At 55.8% G+C, this 18,441-nt stretch overlaps 1 protein-coding gene across 2 annotated transcripts; it reads right to left on the bottom strand.

The window, feature by feature from the left end:
* Nucleotides 1-4,627: 4,627 nt before the first annotated feature.
* Rbm38 (RNA binding motif protein 38) lies at nt 4,628-17,623 on the bottom strand. 2 transcript variants are annotated; one of them, XM_021193667.1, is made up of 4 exons: nt 17,261-17,623; nt 16,610-16,733; nt 16,138-16,192; nt 4,628-5,858 (listed from the first exon to the last, which is right to left on the bottom strand). In XM_021193667.1, the coding sequence occupies exons 1-4, from the start codon at nt 17,489-17,491 to the stop codon at nt 5,555-5,557; spliced, it is 714 nt and encodes a 237-aa protein (XP_021049326.1). In that variant the 5' UTR covers nt 17,492-17,623; the 3' UTR covers nt 4,628-5,554. The 2 variants fall into 2 exon arrangements, with proteins under 2 accessions (XP_021049326.1, XP_029392750.1); XM_029536890.1 differs by having other exon boundaries at nt 4,654-5,081; nt 17,261-17,616.
* Between the last annotated feature and the right edge of the window lie 818 nt (nt 17,624-18,441).

The following is an 18,441-nucleotide window of genomic DNA, read 5'->3' as shown; positions in this document are numbered from 1 at the left end:
AGGGGGTCAGTGTAGCTGTAAGAGACAGGGTATGACCCACCTTCCTTGAACAGCTATGTAAACCTGGCTGCAGGAGGGGTGTGTATTGCTGGGGATAGAATCCTGGGCTTTGCCCATGCCCACTCTAACACTGAGGTGCCTCCCCAGCCCTCCAAGGTGAGGTTCTAAAGTACTTTTGTGTACAGTTTCCTCATTCTGGAAGGTGCTCTTCTGCCCCTGGGCTGTTTCAGTTGTTATATATGGAATTCCCCCAAACTTTGTGGCTTAGTGTTATACGTTCCTTTGTCTCCACACAGGGCCTGGCCCCAAGTGCGAATCCTGTATCCTGTGTGGTGGGAAGCCGAGCAGGAGGATCTCAAGCTCCAGGCTATTACCTGGGGTATAGATTGAAGCCCTGTCTCAAACTTTTAACTAAGAAAACAGCCAATATCTCCTGTGCGCACACAGACGTGCGTGCACAAATCATTCCATCGCTTCTCTCTCTCTCTCTTGTTTAAAGATTTATTTATTATATATAAGTACACTGTAGCGGTCTTCAGGCACACCAGAAGAGGGCATCAGATCCTATTACAGGTGGTTGTGAGCCACCATGTGGTTGCTGGGATTTGAACTCAAGATCTCTGGAAGAGCCAGCAGTCAGTGCTCTTAACCCTTGAGCCATCTCTCCGGCCCCCATCGCATCTCTCTGTGTGCACACAGACATGCATGCACAAAGCCACCACACTGATTCTCTATCACAGTATGTTTATCTGTACTGCAAGTGACAAGTATCCGTTTATTTACTTACATTCCCTTTGAGACAGGGTCTCACTGTGAAAGAGGCTGGCTCCAAACTCAAGGTAATCCCCCTGCCTCAGTCTCCTGAGTACTGAGATTATAGGCTTAAATCGCAAAATCCAATTTCTATTCTTACAATTTCTCTAAGAATGCCCTTATCACTAGGCAGGAGCCAGCAGGTGGCACCCAGGGTCCTGGGTGGCCTTTCTGCGTCCTGGGTCACGCAGGAGCTGGGGGGCGGGGCGGTACAAGCTCCCCATCTCTGTGCTCAACCCCCGTGCTGCGCAGCCAGAGGTAGAATACCAGGCTGATAGGCAAAGCCCAACACTTTATCAGCAGCCCCAGGAGGTACTGGGAGGGCAGGTGCCAGCCCCTCCCCCAGTCAGAGGAGACACCCAGAGCACAGAGCTCTGGGCAGCTGTATCTAGACACACCAACCTGTTTCCTGGGGTCCTGGCTCAGTGTTTACATGTCTGAGGAAAAACACCAGTGTGACTCAGCAGGCAGGGAGGCCCGTGAGTGGGGGCAACACCCAGCTGGCTGTGGGTGAGGTGGTGGCCTGAACCCAGACCTGAGGTCTTACATGGCTAGATTCAAGGTGCTAGGGCTAAACAGGCCCAGCCACCCTCCAGCACTCTGGCAACATCTGGACACAACTGGAACTTCTCTGCCTTGGACACCTATCTGGCACAGGAATGGCCAACCTCCCGTGGGGTGCCAGGGTCTCGGGGACATGTCAGATGAGCTCACCAGTTCTCAGACTCCAAGAATAGCCTGAGTTCTGGAGACATGAGGCTGGAGCTGGTAGTGTTGCTGTGAATGGCTGGAACCGTGGCTACTCTCTGGGGAGCAGAGACCTTAAGCTCAAGTGGTTTCATGGGAATCTCCCTTCTGCTAACTGTCCAGTCTTCCTTGGGGCTCTGTGAGATGTGCACCGACCTTACCTTAGACTCTACGGGGCAACTTATCTAAGCCGTCTCCTCTCGCTCCTGTGATGATCCAGGGAGGTGGGACTTGGTAACTAGCCAGTTTAGAGGAAGACAAAACTATGGCTGGGTCAACCACAAGCATCAGGACTCCAGCCATCATGTCCAAGTTCTAGAGTGGTAGAGAGCCAGAGATGGCCTGCACATTGGCCCCTCCCACTGAAGCCTGACTGCAGTAGGTCTGTATACTTGATAGAGAAATGGAGATGTGAGGAAGGATGGTCACGATGTCCCACCGGGCACTCGTGGGCGCCAGCTGGCTAGTAGACCCTAACTGTATAGGCAGGTCAACTCTGCCCCAACCCAGCTCCCTTCAACAGAGGGCTGCCCATCACACTCCCTGGGTGGGAGCTCAGTGAGGAGCCAAGGCTGCTGGGAGCAGAACCATGGGCAGCTACTGTCCCAACCCTGCCCAGGATTACAAATGCCTACACTGGGACTCTGCCCTCTGGGACACGGGAGATTTATGTCTGAGGACCAACCTCTAGTGCAAGGGGGAGCAGTTGGCTCTTGTGTAAAACAAACAGACAGACAGACAAACAAACACACACCTGAGGGCCAGCTCCAGGACAACTGAGCCTGAGAGCCTCACAGATGTTACCAAGACCCTATTTGGCTCCCAGCTCTCCCTCATCAGCCTGTCCATCAATCAGCAAACCCTGCCTGCCTCCTTGATGAAACTCAGGGTTATCTGTTCCAAGCCTGCTTCCTCCAGAGAAGCCCCCCCTTCCTCCAGAAGGCTCCTGTGACCCAGACAGGGCCCACATCCATTCCTGAGCCAATTGCTGGGGTAGGGAGCGTGAATGACTGCTCAGCTGGGGACACTGGGTAGCAAGAGAGGGCCCCTTGACCCCACCCAACCACTGGGCCCAGGAAGGCTGAAGCTGCTAAGCAGAGTGGAGTCAGCCTAGCTTGTGCAGAGGAGAATGAGTCCAGGAAGGACCTAGGAACACACATGCAAGAGTGCAGGGGACACATGCAAGAGCCCAGGGGACAGAGGGAGCCCAGTGAGGCCTCAGGACATGTTTCACAGCCACTGTATGGCTCCCCTCCTTAGGGACCGTGACTGCACTGGAGTGCAGGACACCAAGGAGTTAGGGCTAAGGAAGACACGTAGGGCCATAGGCTCCCAATTCAGGTCTCAGGACTCTCTGAGCCTGCATGTTTCCACCCCTAGCCAGTCTTCAGGCTGCAGAAGGCCACTCCCGAGTCCTTAGCTTGAGACACTGGCTAGAGACAGTCTCGATGCTTGGATGCCTTGAACCAAGGCTCGAAGCTTGAACAACAAATAGGATCTGACAGTGACTCACACATCTCCAGCCCTGAGAGGCTCATAGCAGTGGGTGCTCAGGGATGGGGATCCGGGGGAGCAGGGGTAGGTCCCCGGAGAAAGGTGGAGACTATGTGACTGACCAATGTGGCAACTGGACCTTAGTTAAGCTCTAGGCTCTGGACAAGCACTGCGAATGACACCCAACTGAACTTTCCATATAGGATAGCAGTGGGGCTCAGCTCGCCTCTCTTGCCTGCCGCCCACTTGTACTTAGCTAGAAGAAAAAGCTCCAGTAGAGAGTAGCAACTACTGTCCCCGCACAGAGAAGTCCAGCCCAGGGCCCTGGGTCCTCCCTGTTTCTCCCAGCCAGATCTGTCCCCTCCCCAAGTAACTCCAGCTCAAACAGAGTCCTTATCTACCATACAACACAGATGACATGCACAGGTCCTTTTCATGTTATCCAGGCTACCTGGCCATGGAGTGTGCGTGGGCATGTGTTGCTTTGCGGATAACTGTGAGTGTGCACCTGAGCCGAGTCAGCTATGTGTATCCACACAGCTGTGTGTGGAGTTTGTGTGTAGCCTGTGTGAATGTCCACCGGCCATGTTCAAATGCACGTGTCCAGGGTCTGAACCCGTTGTGTGGATGGTGAGCATGTGCATGCATGGGCATGTGTGTCCCCTTGGTTACATTACACTGTGCACCAGGTCTGTGCTGGCACCTGGAGACACTAATGAGAGAAGTCCTTGGGAAAATCCCTGTCCTGGGACAATGTGGCCTGTCCTACACCAGACCTTTCACCAAGCTGCACCAGGGTCGATGGTGACTCTGCTGGGCAACTGTCCTGTAGCAAGAACAGCAGGTGCCATCACCCTCAGTGATGGTAATGTAGTGTGCCCCTGGCTCAAAAAGGCGCCTCCAACTTCAAAGTCTTTTAGGCTTGCTCTGTCAGGACCCAGGAGGGCACTGTCCAGACCAAGGAGCTTCCTGAGGGCCTGTTCTTGTGCTGCCACCAGCTGATAAGAGACAGGAAGTAGACTGGCTTCGAATGGCCTTCCTGATAACCCTGGCAGTGCCCGCCACCCCTCCCTGGCCCTACACTCTTATCACCAGCAGCAAATGTCAGCTGTGGGCTGAGAGCCCCACATTGACCTCCTGACCCTTCAGTGTTTGCAAACTGACACTCAGAAGTAGAGGCCTGGGATGAAACCAAACCCAGGCCTGACAGCCCAAACGGGCATGGGCCACAAGAGCAGAAAGTGGCACATCTTAAAGTCAAATCAAGGGGAAACCAGGAACAAGTCCCTGTGTAATGTAACCAAGGGACAGTGCAAGAAAGCAGACCCAGGCAGGTCCTCTTCTAAAGACTTGAACATCAGGTCAACAGTGACTGTCCCCAGTCCTGGTTGCTGCAGGTACCTACCTTACAGGGCTGGAGCCTCCAGTTCAGATGGGGCACACTGGAGCAAGCCCTGCTGGTCACTGAAGCCAGCGGTGAGCAGAGGCTGAAGCAGGCAAGGGTTCCTCGGACAGCTGCCCAAACCCTGGACACAGGACCGCCTTGCCATTGAGAGAAAAACCCCAAACCATCTTTTTCTTTAAAGAAAACAAGTTTTATTTTTTATAATCAGAACATTCTAATAAAAATATTATTATAACATTACTCCCTCTATCCTCCAGGCCTTGACTAACAGGCATGCTGTGGAGGGCCCACACACTGGCTCCCTGAGGTAGGTGTGGAGGGACCCACTGCCCAGCCTGCGGGCAGCCCAGGCTGCCAGAGATGCCCACTCCCCCCTCCCAGACGTGGGCTGGACCTTCTCTCTGTGCAGCTAAGTCATGCTCCCAGACTGGCACAGGTGACAACGGGAGGGTGGGTGGGCACAGAGCCTGCCTGAGGGGCACAGGGCCAGGAAGAAGGCCCCCATGGCACAGCAACAGACACCTGAGAACTCGCCCTGATGGGCACCTCTGCAGGTGAGGCGGGCAGCATCAGCAGACAGGAGCCCAGGGCCCTGCAGGGCCGCGGTCTGGTAATGGCAACCCTGTGGGGGAGGGGGAGCTCCATCAGCGACACCGGCACAGAGAATACTGTCATTGTCTCCACAGTGAACTACTGAACAAAGCCAGTCTCTAAGTACAAAATAGGTTCGGGGTTCTCGGTGCTGATGGTCTTGCCCGCATGGTAGAAAATTCCTAGCAGGACATGGCACAGTGCTTCGACTGAGGGGCAACTGGGAGGGGTTTAAGGGACCCGGTTCCACCAAGAGGACAGTTCCCAAAGAGGAGGGAGGACGTCTGTAACACGTCCCAGAGTAAGGCACCTGGCATGGAGTGGCGGCAGAGCTCCCAGAGTGAGTGTACCTTCCTTCTCAAGCCCTTCCTCAAGCACGGCAGGGCTGCAGAAGAAGCTTGCTGGTGCCTTCAGGGCAGGTGGGCCCGGGGGCCTGAGGAGACCCAAGTGGTGGTGGCTCCTGAGGCTGGCAGGTGGCAGCTGTGGCCCTGGGCAGGACGCGCATCACTGCATCCTGTCAGGCTGTAGCTGAGGCGCCTGGTACTGCACGAAGGTGGTGCCTGCAGGTGCAGCAGCAGACAAGGCTTGGGGCATGGCCGCAGGGTAGCCGTAGCCCATGAAGCTGGTGGCTGCGGCAGGCGAGGCAGCGTACGGGTACTGGTCGTAAGTGGCTGGCGGGTACTGGGCGTAGGCTGGGCTGGCTGGTGTATACTCAAGGTAGGGCGAGGACAGTGACGGGACAGGGGTGGCAGGGATCACCACGCTGGGCTGCACAATGGCTGGTGGGTAGATGTAGTGGGGAGTCAGCCTGTGGGCCAAGCAGAGTGTCAGTGGCTGTCGGCAGAGTGGGGATGGCCGGGGTGCAGAGAGCATAAGTCTGTGCCCTGCCTGAGCCTGTATACCCATCTACAAAATAGATGCAGCAACACCTCAGGTGTGCTCCAACCCCAGGGCCTTTGCACAGACAGTGCCATCAGTCCACAGGCCACTTAGCGCCAGCTCTCACGGCACCCTCCTCCTAGACCTGACCCCCACTTTCCCATTTACCTCCCGCAGGACCTACTGCCCAATGTGTAACACATGGCCTTTGTTTAAACTGAGAGACTGAGGGCAGGGTGGCCTACAGAGCTCAAGGCCTGTGGAAAAAACCACTTGGGTAATGTACAGCGCACATGCCAGGTACCTCCCACCCCCCAGACACTCACACACCTTAGCCACCCACTGCAGTCAGGGCTGCTGGTATGCCTGTGCCCTGCTGGGTAGCAAGGTGCTCTAGAGGCCTCATCTACTGCCCTGCCAGTACATCCATTCACAAGTCAGGAAGGCCAAGTGTCCTGTGCCAGGAGACCACAGGACCTGCAGCTTATAACTGGAGGCCTCCCCACACCCCAGCCACTGTGGAAATGCACTGGGTGCCACTTGCTGCCCTGGCTGTGGCCTCCCCCCAGGCAGCACATAGCATTGCTGTAGGAGGAAACAGACTAGGCAACGGGGAATGACTGACACGGGGAAGTGACCCAGGCCTGGGTAAAGGCCTCTCTGGGCCAGCAGCACCCCCGCCCCATGTACCCCGTGTGTGTACCCCAAGGCAGTACCGACAGCAGCAGAGTCCCATCGTCACAGCAAGATGCCACAAAGTGTCAGCACAGGTTTCTCTCATGCTTTGTCCGAGCTCTGCCTCTGAGCTACCAGGGCCTCAGCTGCCCTTAATATCTTTTTTTTTTTTTTTTTGGTTTTTCGAGACAGGGTTTTTCTGTGTAGCCCTGGCTGTCCTGGAACTCACTCTGTATACCAGGTTGGCCTCGAACTCAGAAATCCGCCTGCCTCTGCCTCCCCAGTGCTGGGATTAAAGGCGTGCGCCTTAATATCTTAAGATAGGCCTAGAATTCAGTCAAACTCCAGGGAAGCCGTGCTCTAAAACAAAAAGCAAACGGCTCCACAGCCCTCATCCACAGCAGGATGTGCACATCTCTGTGGAGGGATCATTCCTAGAGAGACGTGGCAAGGTGAGTCCCAGCGGCTTGTGTGAGAGCATAAGTAATCAAGGTCACTCAGGGGACCAGTGCAGTGGCATCCTACACCCTCCAAGGTGCAGGTGCCACACCCCAGGCCAGGCCTAAAGAGAAATACCAGGTGAGATCAGTGCCGGCCAAGTACACCTAACACACAGGTGGAGAGACGAGGGTTGCCCAAGGCCGTCCCAGGAAGGTATGGTGCAGAGGACACCCAGCAGAGAGCAAGGGGAGGGGGGGTGGTCCTGCTGAGGTCTGACGTCTCCCCCTAGGTCATGATGACATGCATGATGTAAAATAAGATCTCTGCTCACCAGTGACAAGAGCAGCATCCAGCACCCACCTGTCTGTCCTAAGCAGACAAGTGACCCGTGGCCTGTGTGGGTGGCAGAGTGGCAAAAACAAGTGGCACACAGGAGCGCTGGAGCAGTGTGTGTGCAGGGAGGCCACACAGGGGCCTGGGGTCATCCTGGACCTTCTCCATATTATATGTTCTGAGGTGGGGGGTCCCTCACTTGAACCCAGCCCTCACAGATTCTACAGTCTAGCTTTGGGGACCCTGCCTCTTGCCTTTTGCATGGTGAGATTACAGCTGAGCTGCCATACCTAGTTCTGGGGCTCTGAACTGTGGTTCTCACACTTGTGCAGCACAGTACATACCGAGCCAACTCCCTAGCCCCAGGGCAGCCCCCGACAGCACATTTACCAAAGGTACAGAGGCAAGGCTGGGCTGCAGGCAAAGAAGCACCCCGACATGGCTGCGACCCTCACTCTGTGCCCATCACCCTCACAGCTCCCCTTCCATTTTCAAAGTGCACGGGCAGCTGGCCTGGTGTTGCCAGGACGACATGCACCAGCAGTGATTAGCATCCTACACATCCCACGGCACCTGACTGCAGCTTTAAGGTCAGACAGCCTACGGAAGGGGCCCCAGGCAGGTGTGTGCCCTCCTTGGCTGGCTGCGGTACCCTTGATTGGAATGGCACTGATGTGGATGCAAACACTACCTCTGAGATGCATGGTACCCTCTCAGATTCATGCCAGCACACAGCCATCAACAGACACATGGCTCTGCAGGACAGAAACCAGAGCTCAGGGGACACTGTAGGGAAGGAAGGTCTGAGGGGACTGCAGGGAGGAGCCCAGGCAGGACTGTGACAGACTCCTCCCCCCCAGAACCACTGGCCCATGAGATCCCAAAACCTGCACAGCAGCAGACTCCACAGCACCCAAGACCCCCTGCCTACGTCTGGGGCCAGGGCCACTCCCCGCTCTCCTCACAGACCTGCCTGACCCTCCTGAAAGCAGAGCTATGCCAGAGTGCTGCTGCCGCCTATGCCCTGTCTGCAGTCACGACACGGTCCTAACTAGGTCGGAGGCCTTCCCAGAGCAGTGCAGACTATCCTGGTGCCCCTACCTGGGTGTGACTGGGGTGGGGGGAGGAGGGAGTCCCCCCACCCCCAGCCCTAAGACCCAGAAGCATTCATCAGTGTTGAGGCTTTGGGAGTGCCATGCTCTGAACTTCCCTAAACATGAGTAAGAGGGAGGGAGACACACCCTTACCCAATACCTCTAGGGGTGGAGTTTGCTAACACTGAGGCTCCTTGCAAGGACGTGTGCCCACAGCAGAGCCTGGCTGCCTGCATGCCCTGAATGCTGGGGATCACCCACATCTGCCTAGTCACCTGTACGGTCTCTGAGGTTCTGACAGGCAGGAGGCTCAGAGGCTTCAGTGGCCCACTGAATCCCCCACCTATGCCACACTCCAATGGAACATGGCTCTAAACCGTCACGTGTGGACACTTTTCTGCAGGATGGTACCGGTAGAGAATAGAACACAGAATATTCAGTTTCCAATGCCACATGCAGTACAGTGCAGAGCATGCTCACTGGAGGGCTACACTACTACTTGAGGGGCAGCGAAGACCACACACTATGGCTCCCACAGGTACTCAGTCCATTGGTGGCAACAGCTGGGAAAGGGGCCTTCACACCAGAGAACACTCTGTACAGTCAGTCACATTCTATACTTAAGTCACAGTTTGCACTTCAAAGCCCTCAACACCCACCTCAGTCCTAGCCCTGTGCCCAATCCAAGGCTGGCCCTGGTCCCAGGCTGCACACTACTGCAAGCCCCAACCCTACCTGCCTGAAGAAACCTGGAACTGCTGTGTGCGTTCAGACTTCCCTAGTGCCGCTCATTCAGACTGAGAGGTAAGAATGCCAGCCACCACTTGACACTTGACCTTCATCATGCCCAGCCCAGCAAGGGCTTTAGTCTCTTTTTTTTTTTTTTTTTTTTTTNNTTTTTTGAGACAGGGTTTCTCTGTATAACCCTGGCTGTCCTGGAACTCATTTTGTAGACCAGNCTGACCTTGAACACAGAAATCCGCCTGCCTCTGCCTCCCGAGTGCTGGGATTAAAGGCGTGTGCCACCACGCCCGACTCGGGCTTCAGCCTCTTGACCCACCACGCATCAGCAACACAGGGCTCTGCAGGACTCAATGTCCCTGTATCTCAGTGTGCCCACCCACATGAAAACGCTCCGATGTTGCCTTGCTCTCCCCTCCTTCCAGCCTTCTGGGCCCACTGACTCATGCGCCTAGCTCACTGAGCCTCTCAGACCGCTTCAAAATGTCTCCGTAAGATTTCAAGATCGTGCACCAGAACTTTCTAGCATCTTCCTACCAGACCTGGAAGCAAATCCAAATGGCTCCTGTGCATCCCCTACATGGCAGGCAGCCCATACCTACCTCTCCACTTGAACCTCGACCTGAATGCCTGTTACCCTGGACTATACCCACACCAAAGTGTTGGCACCTGGGGCACACAGCCTGACGGTTTCTTCCCATAACACCATCCTGAGGGGCCTCTTGACCCTGCTTTTCTTTTCCATACAAAACCACCCCACCTTTTACTCTGTATATACCTATATGACTAACGGGGCAGAGCTTGCTTGTATCTGGGGTCTCCAAGGGTCCAGCACAAGCCTTTGTGGATACCTGAGCACCCAGGGCAAGCCAGAGGCCCAGCCATGCGAGAGCAGAGAGGGCAGCAGGCTTAGACACCAGTCAGTGTGATGAGACAGAAGGCTGAGTTCTGCTTGTCAAGTTCCCAACAGGTAGTCTGACCTGCTGTCCTTAGTCCACCTAACAGCTGCCTAGTTCAGCCCTAGAATGTCCTTATCATGGCCCGTGTGGGAACCCCAAACCCTTGGCAGCATTGGGGCCTGGTGAAGGCCAAGTGGACAGACACCTTCTACACCCAAGTCTCGGGGGCTAGAATCTAAAGGCTGGGTGACCCACAAACTCCAGGGTAGCTACTCCTCCCAGCTCAGGGGGCTCTGCCATCAGCTCTCGGCTGAGAGCAGAAATCAGTGTCCCCTCATCACACCCAGGCTCTGCTTCCTCACTCTCTTCAGGGAACCTTTTGCCCTTTCTAAAGCCAGGGTGGTCCCAGGACAATTAAGCCCATGGCTCTGTAGCAGCAGCAGAACAGAGTTCCCAGGCCAGAGACAACCAAAGGAGTCTAAATCCTAGAGCTCCCTTCTGCCAGGGAGACCCATGTGAGACCAGGGGAAGGATGACTGAGGTTCTGTTTCCCACTGGTCCTCGGTTCTGGGTAGCACGCAGACCACCACAGGCTGAAGGGATGTACCCACCGTGGGCTGCTATGGGTGCTGGCCAGGGCTGACAGCTGAGCCACGAGAATCTAACCCACTGGAGTGGTAGAATAGGTGGCCTCTCCTTACACCAAGTCCAGATCAGGGTGGCAAATGAGCAGCCAGGAGCTCCTGGCTCACTCAGCCTACAAGAGACTCAGGGTCCAGATTCCACCGCTTCCCTGGTCTCAGTAAACTAAGATACCACAGGCACATCCCCTGAACTCCTGGCTGCCCAGAAGAGGGGTGGGAACTCTGCAGTAACACTTGAGACATCTGTCTCCCCACCACAGCTACTACTGGAACTGACGGTGAGCAGTCAGTAGAGGCCCTGGCCCTGTGAGTAGCCAAACTCAGGGGAAAAAAAAAAATGTCATTGGCTGCAGCCCAGGGGGCCACTTCCCGAACACAAAGCCACTGCTGAAAATAAAAGTGAAAAGGCAAATGAGCCCATGTCACTCTTTCTTCTCCCTGGGGCTTATACCATGGTACTGGAGGCAACCCGGCAGCTTACCAGCAGCCCTGGCCTTGGGGTGGAGTGGTAGTGTGCGGGTGTGTGTGTGTGTGTGTGTGTGTGTGTGTGTGTGAGAGAGAGAGAGAGAGAGAGAGAGAGAGAGAGAGAGAGAGAGAGAGAAAGAGACTGACTGGCAGGCTTCCTGGGAATGTCCTGTGATGGGGGCACCAGGTTCTCTGACAGCTGGTGAATGTTGGGGCAGGTGACTGCAGACAGGGAGAGGACAGGTGACTGCAGACAGGGAGAGGACAGGCTACTGTGGCAGGCAGCTGGGAGCAGCAGGCCCACCCATCTGAACCTGCCTATATTCTATCACCTAGCTACTTTCAAAGTTGTCCTCTGTGATGACCTCCTCCTCCAAGGCCAAGGCCATCTACTGTCTACTCAGGCATCTTAGTCCTCTTCCCCAGGGCTGGGGGTCCAGGGGATTCCACTGTCTCAGACTGGATGGCTGCTGTCCCAAGAAAAGGCCTTCTGGTTCAACTCAGAACTAGAGGGATACCCTCAAAACAAGTCCAAAGTCTAGCCCTCAGGAAGCAGGGGACTGCTCTGTAGCCCAGGGGCGGAGAAGCTCGTCTGTCTAGTGTGCATAAGGCTGGGTTCAAGAACCACATCCAGAGAAAGCAAGAGAGTGGAGGCAGGAGAACCAGGGAGTGGAAGGAAGGCTGGGCTGTAAGACCATCTTGAAAAGGAAAAAAAAAGTGACACGTCACACACATGCCTTTGATCCTACCACTTAAAGAGGCTGATGGAGGCTCAAGACCAACCTGGGCTACATACCAAGACCTGTCTCAGAAAGAAAAGAAAATCAAGACAGACCCGTTTCCTCCTCTAGAGGGGCTGTCACTGGGCTTTGGTCCCTGCTCTCACGTCACCCACAGCCCCTCCCAACACCTCTTTACCATCCTGTGTTCTGTTGCACCTTGCTGCAAGCCTCCTGGTGAGGGAGGGGGCCCTGTGGTCACAGCAGCAGAGCTGGGGTGTCTGGCCTGACTCTGTGGATTCCCTGCGCAATCCCAGCTGACATGAAGCCAAAGGAGGGCTGGGCAGGGAGCAAGGCCACTGTCCCAAGGGACGTCTAAACTCCTGGGCCAAGATCCACCAAAGGCCAGTCCATGCCATGGACTAAAACATCTTTAGGACCAACAGTCTCTTCCAGCCGTTTCCTCAGCCTGAGGCTTCAGAATAGGCAGGCCCCTCAGGCACCTGGCCGTAACTGAACTCTGAGAGGAACCTAAGGGCGCCAGAGGCTAGCTTCTATCACAGCAGACAGGGACAAACAACAGGTGCGGCAGCATAAACTACACGCCCTCTGGGAGGGTCATACAAGACACAGCCCACGCTTGCCTCCAGACAAGCTGCCAAACAGGAAGCGATGATGGGGGAGCAAGCAGGGCCACCCCTGAGGTGCTGGGGTGAGAGTGCTCGCACCTGCCACTCCGAGTCTGGCCGCGTGCCTGCCAGCAGCCCTAGACAAGCCTCCTGAGACAGAGGTGCCACACACCTGCCCCAAGGAGGCCTCACTTTTCACTGTGCTCAGTGAAACTAGGAACTCTCTCTGAAGGCACAGGAGCAGTATCCCTCCCCCACCTCCCCTCTCTGAAGGCACAGAAACAATGCCCCTCCCCCAACCTCACCCCACTCCATGTGTCTCTGCAGGAAATGTCTGGTACAGTATGGGGCTCTATGGGACCTAGACACTATGGCATTTGCTTATAATGGTGCCAGTGTGTGGCACAACTAGCCAGTCAGATTCAACACAGCTCTGCCCACTTACCCGAGGAGCAGCCCAACGGCACCCTGTTTAACCATGTAGTCCTTGCCACGCTGGGCCCTTGGGTAGAATGGCCATCTCACTTAGAGCATCCAGTCAACACACATATTCTCACCACCACCACCCCTCCCCCAGTCTCTGCGGGACGGAGTCCCCAACTCCTCTCCTCAATCCTTGTGCATAGGCATAGGCCTCCTCATGAGGTGGCATCAGGACAGACACCTCCATGTGCGTACCAGGTCCATCCCACAGAGAATAGTCTCTAAACCAATGCCTGCAGGAAAGCCCAAACCAGGGAGAGGATCTCTGGATGGTGCTGTTCTCAGTGACAGAACACAGTCATCCAAGAACTGTCCCATGAGGCCTAGGAAGGGAGGGATGGGCCTGAGTGGCCCTCGGGAGAGGGCAGGCCATTCGTCTATGTGGCTCCAAGCTTAGGCCAGCAAGAACCCCCAGCACAAACCCCACAGCTTCCTACTGCCTTCGGATCAACATGTTCCATACACCACGATCAATTAGTCCTAAATGTGGCCTGGCCACATCACTACTTTACAGAGGTGTAGCATGACACCCAGCACTTGGGGACCATGACCTGACCTCAGCCCCCGGGACCTGACCCCGACCAACGTGGGGAGAAAGTGAGATGGGGGTAAGCAGGCATCTTGCCACAGCCAGGTTCCCCCTAAGAGCAGAGAGCGGCTCCAATGGCTGCCAGGCTGGAGACAAACCTCAGCTCCCAAGAGCCTCAGGCTGAAAGTGGACAGACACCCTTGACCCTGGGAGGCCCAGACAAACCCAATCAACGCTTACCCATTGGGGGAAATCTCCACTGTACAGTCTCCCTTCTCATCCCCATCACTGTGCCCAGGGCTGGCAGAGCCCCCTTGCCAGAAGGCCCTGGGTCACCCATCCCCACGAGAGATTACCACACGGGCCTGGAGGCTGGGAAAAGCTACTGCCATGGCTGAGAAGGCTTCAGCAGATTCTATGCCTTAGCCCCCAGATACAGTTACATGATGGACAAGCACAGGCTGTACAGCCAGCAGGGCTATTCCACAAGCAGGCATGCAGCAAGCAAGTGAGGACGCAGACAAACACAAAGCCAGATAGTCTCTCAAGAGTCTTTCTAAGCTGCTGGATGGTTCTGACAGAGGAGGCCCAGTGGTTTGGCCTACAGGTGGGCTGTGGGGTCTTCAGCATGTCAAAGGCCTAGGAAAATGTACAGCCAGGCGCCTGGAGGCTCTGAGCTGCCAGGGTTCCAGCTCCCACCAGGCCCTCAGCCAGGGCAGCCTCAGGCTGACTGACAAAACCAACCGCTGAGTCAGGCCAGCCAGGCAGGCCAGATCATTTGTAAAAACAAAGGGGGCTTGCCTGCTGACAGCTCAACTCTGCCTCCCAGCTGGCCATTAACAGCAACTGGCCCAGGCAGCAAGGCCTGACCACACTACCCGGGCTCCCTAGAGTCTGGCGAGCTCAGGAGGTGGGATGGTCCTCAGAGGAACCCAAGGATCACTGGCAATGTAGGCTGGCCAGTCCCTTGTGCTCACCTTTCTGTCCATTTGTGACTACACTCCTTGGCAACCCAACCAACACTGTAAGGCCACCGTGTAGTCAGTGTTAGATGACCAGCCCCCTAATCTAATTACAAATCACTGTGGCCTGATGGCCTGATGTAACAGGACTTCCAGAATCTTTCCACCCCCAAAGACAACATGTGTGGCTGTGAGTTCAAACCTTACTCCTGAGTAAGTCACTAGCTCTTTGAGGAGAGCCTTTCCCTGGAGACTAGAGCATGCTGTCCCCCATTTTCCAGGTAAGAAAAGGCAAGAGGGTCCAGTCAGAGTAACAGATTAGACCTGTAAACCCAGATCTGAGGGGTCATAGAGGCCAGCACTAGTGACCCCAAGGCAGTAACTATGCGTCTGAACCAGTGGGAGGCCCTGTACCAGTCTGTCTGTACATAGCTCACTCAGCCCAGCGCCAGCCTGAAGCTCGGTCACTGGAGAACAGCGAGCTACCAGAGAGCAGACACTCTCCTCACAGCCAGTGGAGAGAAGCTTCCAAGGCTGGGATGTCCCCACACTCCATCTGGACAGCCATTATACATAGGAAACAGATCCCAGGGGGAAAATCGGTCTGGAACAATCTGCCACAGCAGCACCCCAAGAACTTCCCCAGGAGAACCCCACGGCAGGAAGCACAGGCTGGGGCCTAGACCACAGTTCCCCATCCATAGCTCCTACTCAACTCCCATCAATCCCCAAGGATGCTTGTGGAGAATCCTGGTGCCACCCCACAGGGCAAGTACATTTAGAGAAAGCAAGCAGCTCTCTCTCTCCAGTCATCTGACCCACTGTGCTGGCCATGCTCAGCTCCGGCCCCCACAGACACCCCACTCTACCCACCCCCCAACCTGGGACACAAAACCCAGCAGCCAGGATTTGACAAGATTGCCACTGCAGAAGGTAGGGTCCGTGTCAGAGTCCCCACCCACCGGCTCATTCACAGCTAGTCTACACTGAATAAACACACCAAGTACCAGGGTCCAACTTTTGTGTCCCTTAAGTGTGTGAGTCCTTCCCTAAGCAGCTACCAGTCCTATCAGTCTTTTCAAGACAGAAGGAGGGGGGACACAGAGCAAGTGACTCACACAAAAAGCCAACCAGTGGCAGTCACCTACTACTCCATTCACAAACATCAAACCTCAGCTGGTACAGACCCACAGCAGCTACCTTGGTGGCATCTGCCCACATCAGAGAGCACCCCAGGAAGAGCACAGCCTACCAGGTCCAGCCTTAACATCCACTTCAGAAGAGCTGCCCGCACTAGGTGTGTACCAAACTCCCCAACTCAAGAGTTAGAAAAGCTGTCCCCACATTTCATTCACTGCACAGGTAAGGAAGTGGATGCCCATGGACACCTGGCCGAGGAAGTGTCGCATAACTGGAGGCAAGGTACACACCAGGCTTGAAGACATGTGCTCCCCTTTGAGTTAGAGAAATCCACACACCCAAGACACAGTCTAATTTCTGAAAACAGTCATTCCCCAGCCCCGAGAAGAGCTGAGAAGCCCACAGCTGTCCCACCTCAAGGCCTTCCTTCTCACCCCCAGCTACATTCACTCACCCGTAGGTGCGCTGGATCAAGGTGGGGTGTAGTTGCTGCACACCAACAGTGAAGCCTAAAACAAGACGGCAGTTAGGAACAGCACACTGCATGGGTAAGGTCCCAGGGCCGCACACAGGGAGGGCAAAACAACATGTGCCACTCTCCTGGTCAAAGCACATTAAGCCCACAGGCTGTACCAGCTTCTCTGGATGTCCCCTGCCTCGTCGGCATCTGACTTCTTCCCTCCCCAAGAATAGAAGACTTTGAAAAAAATAAATAAATCAGTATCCCTGGGACCATAAACTGCCGAGTAAGAGGAGCAAGCTCCCAAGCTAGGGGTGGCTGCCCTGGGCTGCCTCTGCAGGCACATGATTGCTGGCTGCCACTCGGGGACAAAGGGGGAGCAGCGGGGGCAGCGTTTTTCCATCAGACAGTTACCAACGCTGAATATAGAAACAAGGAGGGCTGGAAAGAAAACTCAAACTCTCACCCGTCTGTAAGCTCCTAGGCTTGGCCCCCAGGTAGGCCAGGTTCACGTTGGCCTTGCGACCATCGATGATAGGGTTAGGGTCTTTGCAAGCCCTATCAGCCGCTGCCCGATCTGCCATGGTCACCTGCAGGAAAACAGAGGGTCAGGGGCTTCGGTGGCTGGCTGAGGAAAACAGGGCAGAGAAGGGTAGAGGGTTTTGCCCTGGCATCCGGTCATCTCTGGGTCTTTCCTCCCGGAAGGGTATCTGGTATTTAGGACCCTTGGGGCACTGTCTTCTCTGGCTCCAGGGCTGCAGCTCCTTCCCCAAAGTTCAAGCGCCGAGTGCCTTCAAGGACAGCGACAATCCCCTGGGAAGTGGCGTAAAGGGAACCCCAAGGGGAGTCCTCCCCGCCCCCCCCCCCGCTGTCCGGGCCATCAGTAAGTACCGTTAACTTTCTCAAGAGAATTAGTTTGGGGACACTAGAGTGGAAGGAAGTGGGAAGCCGTCTTCAAGTCGCTGGCGCTAAAAGCTTACGCTTCTTTGGGGGCAGCTGGGAAGTGTGGGGGAAGGGCCGACGGCCCCGGGAAGCCCCGGAGTCCCGGCTGCGCGCGGCGGGTCTGGGAGGCGGTGGGGGAGGGGCGGCGGCAGGTGCGCGCGCCGCGGGCACTCACGAAGCCGTAGCCGCGGGACTTGCCGGTCTGGCGGTCGGTGATGACCACGGCCTCCTCGATGTCTCCGAAGCCCTCGAAGTACTTTCTGAGCGACGCGTCGGTGGTGTGGTAGGGCAGGCCGCCCACGAAGATCTTGGTGAACGTGGTGTCCTTCTGTGAGCCGTGCATGGCGCTGGGGGCGGCGGACGGCCGCGGAAACGCGCTCGGGGAGCACGCGGGCTGCAGCAGCATCGGGGCCGCCGCTACCGAGCCGGCCGGCGCATGCGGGGGTGTCCCAGGCCGAATCCGAGTGCCCCACGCTGTCCCGCGCCGCTTCTCTGTCCGCCGCGAAGCGTCTACTCCGCGCCCTGCGAGCTGCCGGCCGCCTTTGTAGCCAGCCACGCCCCGCGATCACGCCCCCTCCCGTTTAAGACACGCCCTTGAAAGCGGGGGCCGCCGGGAATTGTAGTTCTAAAGACGTCCCGCGTGCCAGGACGCGGGTCCGGCGAACGAGGTGGCTTAGCCCCTACGTGCTCTCGGGTATCAGCTTGTCTGTCTCGCGGGGCGCACGGTCCGGTAGATTCCAAGCGCTGCTTGATTCAGTGGTTTACACCCGAGCGACTGTGGGTGCAAACGTACTTGTTAAAAGGTCCGAAGGAGTGCCTCAGCTACTCGTGCGCGAACCCTTGTATTTGATCTCCCCATCACAAAAACCTGACTGGTGGCACACACCTGTAAACCCAACACTCAAGAAAGAGAATCAGTTCAAGGCCACCCTTGGCTGTATACTAAGTTTGAGGCCAGCTGGGCTAAATCATAACCTGTCTCAAAAAAATAAAAATAAAGAGCAAAGTGAATTTGCCATGTTTATAAAAATAATTCACAAGCACACCATAATACATCACACGTACTTTGGCGGCCCTGTGGTGTCAGGGACTCTATGTTGGGACTTCAACAATGGCATACCCCGGGACACTAGGTATTCTGTGAAAATGAGGGCTAATCGATAGTGAATACACCTTTTACAGTCTTGGAGAAAGCTAAGAGCCATGATACTGTGGGGGAGGACAAAGGCGGCTGGGCTCCCGTGTCACTGACATGAGACCTCCTGTGGGGTCACCCTTAGCAGGAGAACAAGCAGAAGGCATAGACTGGCCTGTGTAGAATGTGGGCTAAGGCTGGGACCAGGATGCCCACCAGCG

This window comes from Mus pahari, chromosome 3 (assembly GCF_900095145.1).
Source record: "Mus pahari chromosome 3, PAHARI_EIJ_v1.1, whole genome shotgun sequence".
NCBI lineage: Eukaryota > Metazoa > Chordata > Mammalia > Rodentia > Muridae > Mus > Mus pahari.
Note: the sequence above shows the minus strand (reverse complement) of the source record. Positions and strands in the feature narration are given on the sequence as shown.